Source organism: Hyposmocoma kahamanoa, unplaced genomic scaffold, assembly GCF_003589595.1.
Source record: "Hyposmocoma kahamanoa isolate Upper Pololo Valley unplaced genomic scaffold, ASM358959v1 98972, whole genome shotgun sequence".
Taxonomy (NCBI): Eukaryota; Metazoa; Arthropoda; class Insecta; order Lepidoptera; family Cosmopterigidae; genus Hyposmocoma; species Hyposmocoma kahamanoa.
In genome coordinates, this window is record NW_020655740.1 from 768607 (window position 1) to 781609 (window position 13003).

Here is a 13003-nt window from a genome sequence, read left to right on the forward strand (position 1 = left end):
TCCTGCGGTCAGTGGTGCCATCGAACAGTATCGGAAAAGGTGAGTTGGTTCTATAATGCTTAGTTTTCATAACGATATAATTATTGACTTTTATAGCTTAATTTAAACAGCAAACAATTGTCTATGTACATATACATCACGCCGTGCATATTACGTCACTTTTTGAATTTTAATTTAACATAGGGTATGCACCTCAGTGCAAGTTCCGTGCAATAAAAGAGGCCGATTATGCATATTCTGGCACAAGCAGAATATAAATAGGGTCAGACAATGAACATGAACTAAATATCAATAATTTCATTTGATATTTCCTATAAAACCTAATTGGCGCTTATACCTGTTATGTAGTATAATATGTCTTATTGGTGGATTAAAACTGCATGGCGAAATTGTTTCTTAATTTTATTCTAAACGAGGAGTCAAAATACTAAACGGTTCCTATTTTTACTAGGTACCATTGCAATGCGAATATATTGTTATTCATGAGGATAGACCTAATGAACACGTATGTTATGTTTTTGAGTTTTAAATGCTTGTGGCTAATATTGTTTAAGTAGAACTTGGTGACATTTTATAGTATGTTATACGCCTGTCGGAATATAATAGCAAAGTGGTTGCAGTGCAAATGATCGGTAGAATAGAAATATTGCTAAGGCGTGGGAAGTGTTTAATGAACGTCCAAAACAGTCTCGATTAGCACCTGTCTTTTTCGGGGCTCCGCTAGTTAGTTCCAGGTGGGAACAAAACTAATTAAGTAGTTCACCGCCATTAGCGGAAAGATTTGAATTTGTTGGGTGTACCCGTGTATGAAACAAACCCATGGTATGAGCCAAATAATTATAATCTCAATACTTACCTAAGAAACTGTAGCCGATTTTTTTTTTAATATCAAGTCACGGGACGAGCAAGTTGACCTGGATGGTGGTAAGCTAGACGTCGAGCCATAACATTTGCAGTGCCGCTCAGAGCTTTAAATCGCGAAGATCGGCCTGTCACCTAGAGGCATAAAGTCCTATGTGCCCTTCGTTTGACCACCAACCTTACCCTTCAAAATCGAAAAGCAGTAATGCTCACATTGCTAGTTGGCGGCAGAAACAAGTACTATTTACTGATATAAAGGGGTTATATTTTCAAAGGTTTATTAAGCACATATGTTTTCATCGCGTTTAAATTTTAACGTGTCATTTTTATTTTTAACAATGATCTTACGTATATAAATTGATTTAAAAAGAAGTAAGTATATAAACAAATAATATAACATTTCGCCAGTCACAGTGAAGCTAGTTTTATTTTGTTATTGTAAATTTTTATATTGCCTACTGTATCAGATTACACGCATCATCTGAGTCACTCTGGAACAAGTCGGCTCCACCGGCAACCAGACCTCTTGGCGACATGTTCGGTCCACTGCCACCGTTGCCACTTACTGTCGGCTATTTTAGTTCTTATCAGGAATTCAGTCCAACAGAGAAGCCCCAAGCACAGACTTTAATTTTGTAGATGAGGCATGTTGTTATTGTACTGGTAGAACGCACTAGATTAATGCCTTTATTAGTTTTATGTATTTATGTGGTCAATTTGTATAACCTTTGTTTTTACGAATAACTCTATTACTAATTTTTAAGAAGACCTCCATGGTATACTATTACTAATTAATTATTTATATTTCCAGAGAAACCATGACCAGGGCTGGTATCGCGATCGTCTTAACATTGACGGTGTCAACCATCATTGCAATACGAGTACCAACAGTAAATAATGGCGAATCTGATGTACAGTCGGGAGGAATGTAAGTATAAGCAGTGGAAAGTATTTGTAATCTCTACACATTTATAGTATATTATTTTGATATATAGGTAATGTTTATAACACATCTTTGCAGACTCCCTGAACTAGGTTGTTTCCGTATTTTCAGTTGCCAGGTCCTTTACCTTCGTAAGAAATAAATACATAGGTGCTAAATTTAGGCACTGCAACAAAGTAAGCTAAATAATAATGTAAATCAGTAATAGGAGCATAAGTGCTAGTATTTGTCACAAGTATGCTTTTGTTTTATACCACACCTATATGATCACTTGTAACTTTGCAAAAGTGATGTTATTTGTTATTGACTTATGGGACAACCTTATTGTTTGGTTTTGGTGTACAGTATAGCTTAAATTCAGCACGAGTAGCCATTTTGTGACGTCTTTCTTGCATACATTTATAATAATAAAATTATGATCGTTTAAGAGCAAAAAATCGGATTATAAAACATTTTAAATGATTTTGTCGAACGCACTATATCGTGGCGGCTATTAGCCAGAATTACATCACAAGAAACCGAAGATGCATCTTCGTTACACATATAATTTGGTGCAATAACAAAATTGTCTACTTATGTTATTACACGCTTGTTAAATTGTATTTTTATGATATACCTACATATTTTCAATATCTTTAATGAATGTTGTAGTAATGTCAAATTTTGTTTAAAACTTTCAAGTTTGATCAAAATATTTGTATTAACGAATTTTATCCTCGTTTTTGCAGTGACACATCTGACAGTACCGTAGCGTCTCGGCAAGCAGGTTACGGTTTGATCAAATTCGAAGATCAACAGAGTCCTAGCCAGAACCAGTTTGGACTTATTACTTTCGAAAGCCAACCCACGAGACCATTGAAATTCGAAGAGAGTAATTTCAGTAACCAAGGCGTCGCTAATTTGAACTTCCCTTCTGTTAGTCAAAATTTACCAAATAACGTTTTGAATTACCCTCCAGACAATTTAAACGACCTGGATAACAACCCGACAGGAGTGGTTTTCCAAGACAATAACAATTTAGAAGCTCAGAATCAAAGACCTGTAGCACAGAAGCAAAAGAAGAAAAGGAGACGCAGGCGCAGACCCAGACTACAGCACTTCCCCGGACAAGGTTACCCTGGTCTCGGGCCATTACCAGGAGAATTTCCTCAGGGAGGAAATCCCTATACCAACCCAGGTTATCCTGGACAGTTTCAGGGTACGCTTATTTAATTATTCGTTAAAGATTTCTTTGAACATTGAAGTGGCTGCAAAAAAATACTGTTTATGGTCGTGGTGTGCGTAACATTTTTCGTTATATATTACTCTCGATCTCCGTACGACACCCGTCCGAAACAATTCCTGTCAAATAAGTAATATTCGACAAAATTAAAAGACAAGTATCCAGTATGAAGCTTCATTCGCATCACGCGTCTTTTCATTTGTGGAAAAATGTATTTTGATGATTTTTTTAATCTGGGTTACTGACAAGTTTACTATAATTTATTTAGGGCCTTACCGTCGGCCAAATCAGTCTCCGGCATCGCAGGCGCTAACGGCGGTCACGGAAGCATTGACTTCAATAGCTCTGTATGATGACTACCAGTGCGTGCCTAGGCTGTTGTGCGAAGCTGCTAGCGGCGGCGCCTTGGCCACGGCCGGTGCCTCGCCGGTATTGCAGTCCATTGCCAACATTCAACCACTGCTCACGTAAGTTTAGGGTACCACAGTTGAATTCACCAAATACACGTCCTATTGTACCCCTAAGTACCGAGTAAGCAGACTCCAGTCCACCAGATGGATATTTCTCATGCTGTGAACGTCTTGTACAACCAAGTCAACATGAGAGTTATCCTCAATAGGCCATTATAGATTCTTAACTTTTACGATTTGTTATGACGGCCTTCGATATACCGTAATTTTGCTTTTCAGGCTCCTAGCGGCATACAATGGCGCTAGCATCTCACCACTTTTCGTGTTCGGGCGCGCTGTCTTCCTCGGTATGACTTCAAAAAGTAATCCAGGCACCTGTCGTTACGCCTACTCGCAGTGCCCCAACGATCCTGAACAGCTAGTGCACTACCTTAATAACCACAATGGAGGCTTTTTCCGTTTCTTCAGCAATCCACAATATCCGAATGCTCAATTGGGTCAACAGAACTTAGAACAATTTTACAATCAACTAGCTGGTCCGGGACAGTACGGCCTTCAATCTAATTTCCCTAATCAACCAAGTCCACACAATCAATACGGCTTGCAGCAGAATATCAATGCCCAAAATTACGGTATTTACTCTCCCTATCCTGTCGATCAATTTAATGGACAGCCTCAACATAGTGCCTTCCCCGGACAAATCACAGGGCAACAACAAAATTATGGACTGTTCCCAAATGTTCCCTATCAAAATTTAGGCGTCCAACCATCAAACCTGTACAACGGATATAAACAAAATTACGGTTACGAATATTCGTACCAGAATAAAAACGGTTTGAATCAATACAGAACAAACTACAATGACACTGAAGAGAACAGAGCACAAAAGCGTATACAGAACATTAAATTTTCAAGCCAAGAAACGACAATTGAAAACTTGGATTACGATGATCGTAATACGAAGTGGTTATTCCCAGATGCTACTAAAAGCACTAAATTTTACAGTAACGGCGAAGGAAATATAAGAGGTGGAAGACAACTGCAATTTCCCGAAAGAGATGCAACAAATGAAAATGTTAGTAGAATTGCAAAAGGCTTTTATTTTCCAGGGGACCAAAGCAACCGACAATATTATGATTTCTATAAACCTATGTTTTCACTGTTTAACAACAATCCAGACAATGATGGACACAAACTGACCAACGTTAGCCATAACATTGACCATAATGAAGATGAATTTGAAATTATTTATATTGTCCGGGGAGACGGCGACCCTAACAATCCTGAGATTCAAAAAGTAAGACATGGAGGGAAAGTGCTTTAAAAATATCAGTGAGAAAAAGTCCGATTTGTCTAGCAACATAGTGGCTGACTTATCTGTAATGGACGGGATTTTTTGCTAAATTTATGTACTTATAGCTTATAGGTACATATTGTTATTTTATATTAAATAAAAACTGTTATAATGTAAGGTTGTAATTAAATAACTAGACTCAATTAACAAAAAAGTCAATTACGACTGAATTAATAAAAAACCTCGTTATTCATTTCTGTGCCTTCAAGAGCGTTCACCTTTTTTTTTACTTGAGTTTTACATGATACGATGATTAATGTATACGAATACTTGGTGTAATAATACAATATTAGGTCGGTTTTCCTCGAATTAAGTGATATCTTACTTAGGTTTACTGGCATACTTTGGAAAATACTCTTCTGACTATCGTATCTAACCACTATAAATATAAGTTACTTAACTAAAATACTGTAACCTGCCGACAATGCACCGGTCACGACACGACGTCTCCGTGAAGTATAAAATACGCTAGCTGTTTTTTCGTTTCGTTCATGACCTTTATCCCTTTTTGGGAAAAGCAAGAATTTTCTTGAATACCTTGAACTTTTTGCTCACTACATTTATTTGGCTTTATTTTTCCGCACCAAAACGAAACAAGGTAGATACGTACCCACCTAGTTCAGGACGATACCATCCCTTTCCATCTTACCTTATTCCTTCTTTCGAAATTCAATCACGTTCCCTATCGTCGTTACGTGAAGCTAGCTAAGTTGACGTTGTTAGTTGGTGCACACAAAACACGTGTGTATCAGGTTTACTTATTCATTTTCTTTGAAATCAACAGGAATGACCTTCACAAATAACCAAGTCAATCTCCTGGGACATTATGTTTTGTTTTATATACTTTGTTAACCGCAACTACTTTAATACAAAGAGGCCTTCGGTAAGTCGCGTGCTACGGGGTCGTTTTATTTCCAGCCAGAAATACTTATTTAAACAAGTGTTTGGTGAACAATGTTTATATTTTACGACACTGCATTCCTCTACAATGCCTCCATTAACGAGGTACTATGAAAATATTTTTCTATTATTGCTACTACTACGTATATGGCGGCGAGCGCATGGTTATTGAGAACGTATTAGGTACTGGGAATTCAAAACGCGCAAAGGAGGATATGATAACTTTGGTAACAAAGAACATTGACCCAATTCAAGCTAGTAATGAGTGTGCTTTGATGTAGACTAGAGTAAACTAAAGAATTCTGGTAAACAATGAACCCGAGCAAATCTTGTCTCAAATTATGCAAGACAGCCGCGCCCTACACAAAGGGCTAGAGACAAACGCTTGACAGGCGCAGGCGCAACCCGGCAGGCGCAATGAGCCGCGGACGCCAGGACGAAGCACTACGACCAGAACTTCCACCGAAATAAGCCGTGTTACATAGCATTATCATTAGTGAAAGTCGAAGGACGGAGCGCACCGCCATCGCCAGTGCGCTCTTGACGGCGGCACAGTGCGCACGACTCGTGCCTGCGCTCCCATACGCGTGTGCTGTGCTGTGAAACATCGAACATTTGAAACTGGACACTCGACGTCCCTAACCCAGACACTGATTCAAGTATGTATTGTTCAAGCGTGTATTGACAATTTTATATTTATTACGTAAGTAAGTAGTACGGTGAGAAGTGGAGATGCAGCGCGTAAGATTTGAATTTAACGGCTGAGCGTTGCGAATTTGTTTCGTTGAGCTAATGTCTGGCGTGTGAATAAATTATAGCTTTAGCGAAATGTAATATTTGCCTTGACGACCTCATTCTGGGAATGACACCACTGCACTACAAAGTTTGGCTTATTTAGTTTTTGTTCCATCAAGTTCTGTACATAATGCGTATTGATTACCACGTGTTTATTTCACTTTGTGGTGATGTTTTTCCATAACAATTACAACATTATTATTAATGTTATTAATCTTAGATATACCTACATATATGTAAAGGATTAATGTTCGTAGTTTTATCTACTGGTCCAATCACCGATATTTGTACAATTTTTTATCAACTTTAACGATCACTACGATAGGCTTTGAAATAAACTGCGTGTTAATTGTTGATTAGGCGACAATCTCCGTTTTTATCATTGGCAACTCTCATTCAATAAGTCTCGTGTATTATGTCTATTTAGTTTAGTTTAACTGTTTTGACTTCTCAAGAACTACCAGAACCACTACAGTTTCTTTTACACACTTTAAACATTCTAGTTATACAACTAACTGTGTGTCGTGACTGCAGTCTCTAAGTAAATTATTCAATTTTATAGCTAATAAGAATGTAATTGAGCAATTTCGCGTTAGATCCCGTCGTGATTACTTTAAAACAAACTATGTGTTGGTTGTTACTACAAGACATAATTGTGTTAAAATAACGGCTTATTCATGAACTATACGCAATTACGATTTCAAAGTACTTATCACCACAAAATGTCTTTATTAGATTCTTAAATTGACGGGCACAGTAAATTAAAATTAGGTTTTTTTGACGTCAACTAATTGTACCAATAGACAACAAGCTTTTCTATGATTTCCATCATCATTATAAACATTCAACAATTGTATGCTTTAATCTAAGATGAACCATATCTCTAACTTCTACACTCAAAAAGAAAGCATAGTACGTAATTTTATTCCCTTATTCATTATTTTAAACTTTTCGACACTAATGCATTGCAGTACAAAGTTCTCACGGTCACCGAAATCTTCCCAAAAATTAGAAACGTGATGATACACCCAAGAGTGGCAGTGACCACGAATGACCCGGTCCCAGAACCCGGTTACGACCAGTCCCACATCCTTCCCTCAACCAAAGTACTCACCATACGAGGCCGAGCCACTGCACGAGGTGACTTCCTAAACCAGTCGCATAATGCCGATAAGGGCCTGAATTATTCAACAACTTTACATATGTGGACCTTCCGAGCTAGTTTAGATAAAAAGCTATTAAGGGCTAAGGTGGAGTTCGAATATAGCGACAGAAACGCGGCGTACGCTGCGGTACATGAGGCAGTGTCCCTCGCTCCCGTAAATTTCCATAGTGTTTGTACGAGGCGTCATCAACGCGGCGTTACTGTGCAGTTGAGAAGCCGTGCTCAGAATCCCGCCTTAATGGAATGTAATCACAGTAATAGTGTTTCTGATAACGCTAGGAAATATGATGCTGTTGGTGATAAGGATTGGAAAGCAATATGGAATGGACGTAACAGAAAATAAGAGTTTGTTAGATGTAAAGGGAATTGAAACGGGCGTGGGCATAAGAAAATGAGATAATTTTACCGTGGAGCTACTTACTTCTTAAAATAAAATAAAAGTGCTTAAAACCATAAAACAAATAGAACAACAATAGAAATATTAATAATAAGCATACTTACTACCTAGTTGATATTATTTATGACGATATCGAAGTGGAGGCAAGCAAACTAGAATCCGTAGGCGCACGAAGAAGGTCACCGAAAGACAAGGGCCTTGAGTAACTAACGACCGACCGATACTCGCGAATAGGACAGATGGTTTTATCTGTTGCCACTTCCATTATATTTATGGAATAAGGTAACAAAAAAAGTATAGTCTTTAATATTGTAACTAGAAATAAGAGCGTTGATGAAGGATGTTGCAGTGACGTGGGTAGAAAAGGGAATGCTTCGATCATTTGGTCATGTAGAAAAGACGGATGTTATTAGATTGATTGCTTTACTTGATTAATTGATTAACTGCCTCTGTGGCCGAACGGTTACCATGCCGGACTGCCACGCAGAGGTCCCAGGTTCGATTCCCGGGCCGGGAGAAATATTTGTATGACCTACATTTGTTTCTCTCGTGAGTTTGTGTGTAAATTGTGCTTGTCTATAATGTGTGTCCATGGCACCCGCGACACAGGGTTTCCCTAGTGCGGGGCTATGTTGAGTGTGTGTGTTATTATGTGTTATTATTATTATTGCACAAATTTATAGTAAGTCACTCGATAAGTTCGGGAATATTCTTAAAAAAGTCCAAGTTAAAAGCACCAATAATAAACAGGCATATATGAAGAGGCTGATGTAAATGGAGGTTTGTGGTCGCTTCCAAATCCAGTGGGAGAATGGTGGCGAATCCACACTGTGGTGGCATGTACCCTTAGAGTTTATTTCTACGATAGATACATTTTTGAAAGCTAAGTAACAGTAAAGAAAAACGTGATTGTGATGAAACAGGTTTAGTCGATCCAAGTTTACAACCCTTTAGATACGAGTCCCTGGATTGACGATAACTAAAAATATAAATGCACTTCATAGCAACAAAATAGATGTAATCGGCAACCGACTTGATTGACACGCTTGAAGCAAAATTGGGACTGCATCTAATTCATAAATCGGCGATAGAGACGAGAGAGAGACGTTCTGTCTTCTTTTGTCATAAACAAGGTGACGAGGCTATCCTATTAGAGTAACAAATGTGTAGTTATAAGAATAATTATAATAATATAATGTGAGTACTATGGGAATGTTTAAATTTATTATAATATACCAAATAATCTGATCTGATCCGTCAGATCTTGCGCTAATCTAAGACAATTTAAGCATAAGCATTTTAACGGCCAATTTCTTTCGTAATTTCTCTCATAAAAAGTTGTTATTTTGCAGATGTAGCCTTATTACATTGAGAGTGAGAAGTCATTTTTTATCAAATGTACTTTTACGCCAGTGTGTAATCGATTTTGAACAATTTAATTGCTGGAAAAATGAGAGGCCAAGTTTTCGTTCCTGTTCACATCGCTCAGATCAGTCACTTCCGGCGATTTTGAGGGAAACGGACTTTGGGAATATCTAAATTAAGTATAATGAGGGAATAAGCTTCCGGTTGTTCGTATCACCCATCTGATCTTGTGCTAGTACGCGACTTTGACGATATCCCCTAATTCTGTCATCGTTTCCTGGCTTCCATTTGTCGCTTTACTCTGTGATATACACGGCTTCGAATTAAAATAATTATTACAATTTAATGGTTTAGGGATAAACTACGTATAGGTACTTTAATCTGAATACCAAAGTGTAGAAGTTAGTGGCAAGGACTATCTTAGAAATATCATTCTTTATGGCTTATGTCAATGGCAACATGAGTTATATACCATATAAATATAAAAGAATCTATAGAGGTACCATTGTATTTACAACACAGCCGCAGAGCTTATTGTGCACAATACATTATACAAGACAAAAATGAAAATGCTCTGTAGTTCTGTCAGGTTGTTTGATACTGAGATGTCGAACCAACCTATCGAATGATACTACCACAATCCACGTGCCTATTTCCGTTTGGACTCAGCGTAATTTGATACTTTTGACACCCTTGACCCTTAGGTATCTAATGCATTAATATTAATATATTACGACGTCATTATGCAGCTTAATAGTATACAAATTGATAGATACATTACTTTCTCCAAAATTGCCATTTGTCTCCGTCCAAATTTTCCAGTATTTCCAGCCATTCCCTTTAAAATGCGCAGCTAGTTAAAATTCCGGTGAAAGAAAAACGTGTTCAGACGCCGGAAGAGCTCTCCGAGCGGAAGGTGTCCGCGTTTTGCGACTCTGGGTAAAAATAAACTTAACAACTTGCTATGCAGCTATCGAAAAAAGAGCTCTGACAACAGTCCCTGCTACATGTTTGCTATTTTCATTTTCATCACAGTCGGGGCTCTTTCTGAGGCGACAGAACCTTAACTAAGGGCTTAGTTTCCTAGTCGGAAAATAGATCAAACGCGGCGCGTGGTTGCATATTAATTTTCACCATAATTATACTTAATATCTGTGTATGTATTATCTGCCCGTCTATTTGCGTTTGGTTGCATAACGTTTGGCGCCATCCAGGTTTTCTCTGTTTCGGATTCTTTTGATGTTGTATTTGCGGTGTCGTTTTGGGCAGTGAGTATGTTACTTGTTTAAATTGTTTGGATCTCTCTTTAGAATGTACGATCGTTACGATTCGTGGTTGTTTATTTGATTTAGTTTGATACACTTCAGTAATACGATGAGTTATTTAGGCAATGAATTTACAACGACGCGAATATTTTATATTTGTATGAACTATTCAGTTATAACGGACAATAAGAGCAGATTAGCACTTTCTACCTCTGTTTCTGGAAATGGAATAGCTTGATTAGGCATTCGGCTACATAAAGTTTCATGCGAACGTACTGGCAGTCGACAAGTGGTGGTGTCGCTCTGATTTCGACCGCGCCCGCGCCGCGCCGCCTTCCATTCAGGCGTGTCACCCGACAACGCGTCACGATTCTCGCGCTGCGGTGATGCGCCTGCGCCACTTCACCCAATTCCAAATATCGTTTCTATTTTCATATTCCTGTTGTCACGCGCTTCCTGATTCAATAACCGTCCACCGACTCGCTGTTATACTGTTTTTACTCTTGTTAATAAAATTTATGTATTTTGATAAGTGCTTATTGTTTTTAGTATAAAATAAAATGGTTCACCAATCGCACATACACGATTATTCGTCTTTATGGTTTTCAATGGATCAATAGTGTAAACAAATCCGTATGATTTGTGGTCTGTTTCTACTAAACCGCATTGTGGGTCGTCAACAGTGATTATGAATTCCACGCAGGTACGCGCGGACTGTTACGGACACAGCGGATGTCCTAAAGCAATCGGCTCGCGCTTAGAATGCTTATTTAATCTTTAGTTAATTGTTCCTTAACCGACTATGAAAAAGGTGGAGATTCTAAAGTGGTCGGTTCATAGAACTGCATCTGCTCAGTGTCAGCTGCCGACTGTTTAGTGTAAACGATGTGGAATAAATCCTAGAAGGTTTAGAAAAAATCTTATAAGGCACCGCGGGTTTTTAAATGTGGAATTGATTATTTTGTATTTTGTTCTAAGATCCTATAAGGTCATCAGAACCTACCGTGTGCGTAGAATAATCAGTGTTTAATAGTCCAGCAGTGGTTTATCTACTTTGCAGTGTAGTACCAACTTTGCATTCTATTTATATTATACATTGAATTTAGTGCAAACTTGAAAAGTAGACCTTCCTTCACCATATCCAAACTAATATTATAAATTCGAAAGTAATTCTGCTTTCACACCAAAACCACTGAACCAATTTTGATGTATTTTGGTATAGAGATAGATGAGACCTAGGAGAAGGACATAGGCTAGGACATAGACTTTTTGTCACAAAAATAAATCTTTTAGGGGGTGAAATAGAAAATGATTAAGTAGCTGTAGAACGCCTTGTGAAAGATTCCTATTTCTGCCGCCAAGCAATAATGTCAGTGTTACTGGGTTTGGTTTAGAAGGGGCTGAGTGCTGGTGAAATTCCAGGCACATGGGACTTGTCAACTTATGTCTCAGGTGACAGGCGCAGTGTCAGTGCTCGTTAGACATCAGCGATTTAAAGCTCTGAGTGGCACTGCAAACTGTTATGGACAGGCGTGTCGCTTACCGCCAGGTACACGACTTGTTCGTCCCATCACTTGATATTATAAAAAAAGATGACAAATTGGTATGGAGAACCAATTATTTCTCAAGCAAGCGATCTGAAAATTCATATTTAAACCTTTAGTAAGAATTGAACAATATTTCAGTGTTTTTAATGCTTATTAAGTACTGGTCCTCGCAAATGTAAACGTCAGAGTCGACACGCCAAGAAGAAACCAGTGTTTTTAGGGAATGAGTTAGGGTACACGAAGTATACTTATTATACGCAGATGAAGTCGCGGGCACCAGATAGTAATGTAAATGATACGACTATGTCTAGACAGACATAAGCGTTTGCCACGCGATGTGCGGCTGCGGTTATTGAATAATTTAAGTTGTATTATGTTGTGGTTACAATAATACTCGTAATAGGTTTACGGTGAGTTACTACTATTTACAGCCTTCTTTTGCATTGACTACTATTATAATGTAGTACAGAATCATACTTTAATGTCTTTCATGGCCATAGAGGATTTTTATTACTTTTCATGCGTTTTATTTACTTGAGTACATTTTAGTGTTACTTCAATGTAGTAATTTATCCTAATGAAGGAGATAATACACTGAATATACTTTAAAATCGATCTTCTTGTTAAAGATAGGGAATTCAGCAACAGGCTTCCCGACAGGAGGGCTTCGCTTCCTCGAAAATATGTTGTTTAACATGATTAGAATGTGCTTTCGTAAACATTTTCTAAGTTTCCGCTTAATCTGACAAGCATTTGGTAAAGGTGTAGGCTGGGTATTA

General features: G+C 38.0%; 2 protein-coding genes across 2 annotated transcripts in view; both read left to right on the forward strand.

Annotated features, from left to right (window-relative positions):
- On the forward strand, positions 1 to 4972 carry LOC113238970. The gene is made up of 5 exons (XM_026475839.1): positions 1 to 39; positions 1673 to 1789; positions 2533 to 3002; positions 3295 to 3493; positions 3716 to 4972. Exons 2-5 carry the CDS (start codon positions 1680 to 1682, stop codon positions 4758 to 4760), a joined length of 1824 nt encoding a protein of 607 aa, XP_026331624.1. The 5' UTR covers positions 1 to 39; positions 1673 to 1679; the 3' UTR covers positions 4761 to 4972.
- Positions 4973 to 6206: 1234 nt separating this feature from the next.
- Positions 6207 to 13003, forward strand: part of LOC113238973 (inverted formin-2) — a 119118-nt gene continuing 112321 nt past the window's right edge. The window contains exon 1 of the mRNA XM_026475842.1: positions 6207 to 6349. The gene's annotated coding sequence lies outside the window, so the exon portion shown is untranslated. The remainder of the gene's footprint in view (positions 6350 to 13003) is intronic.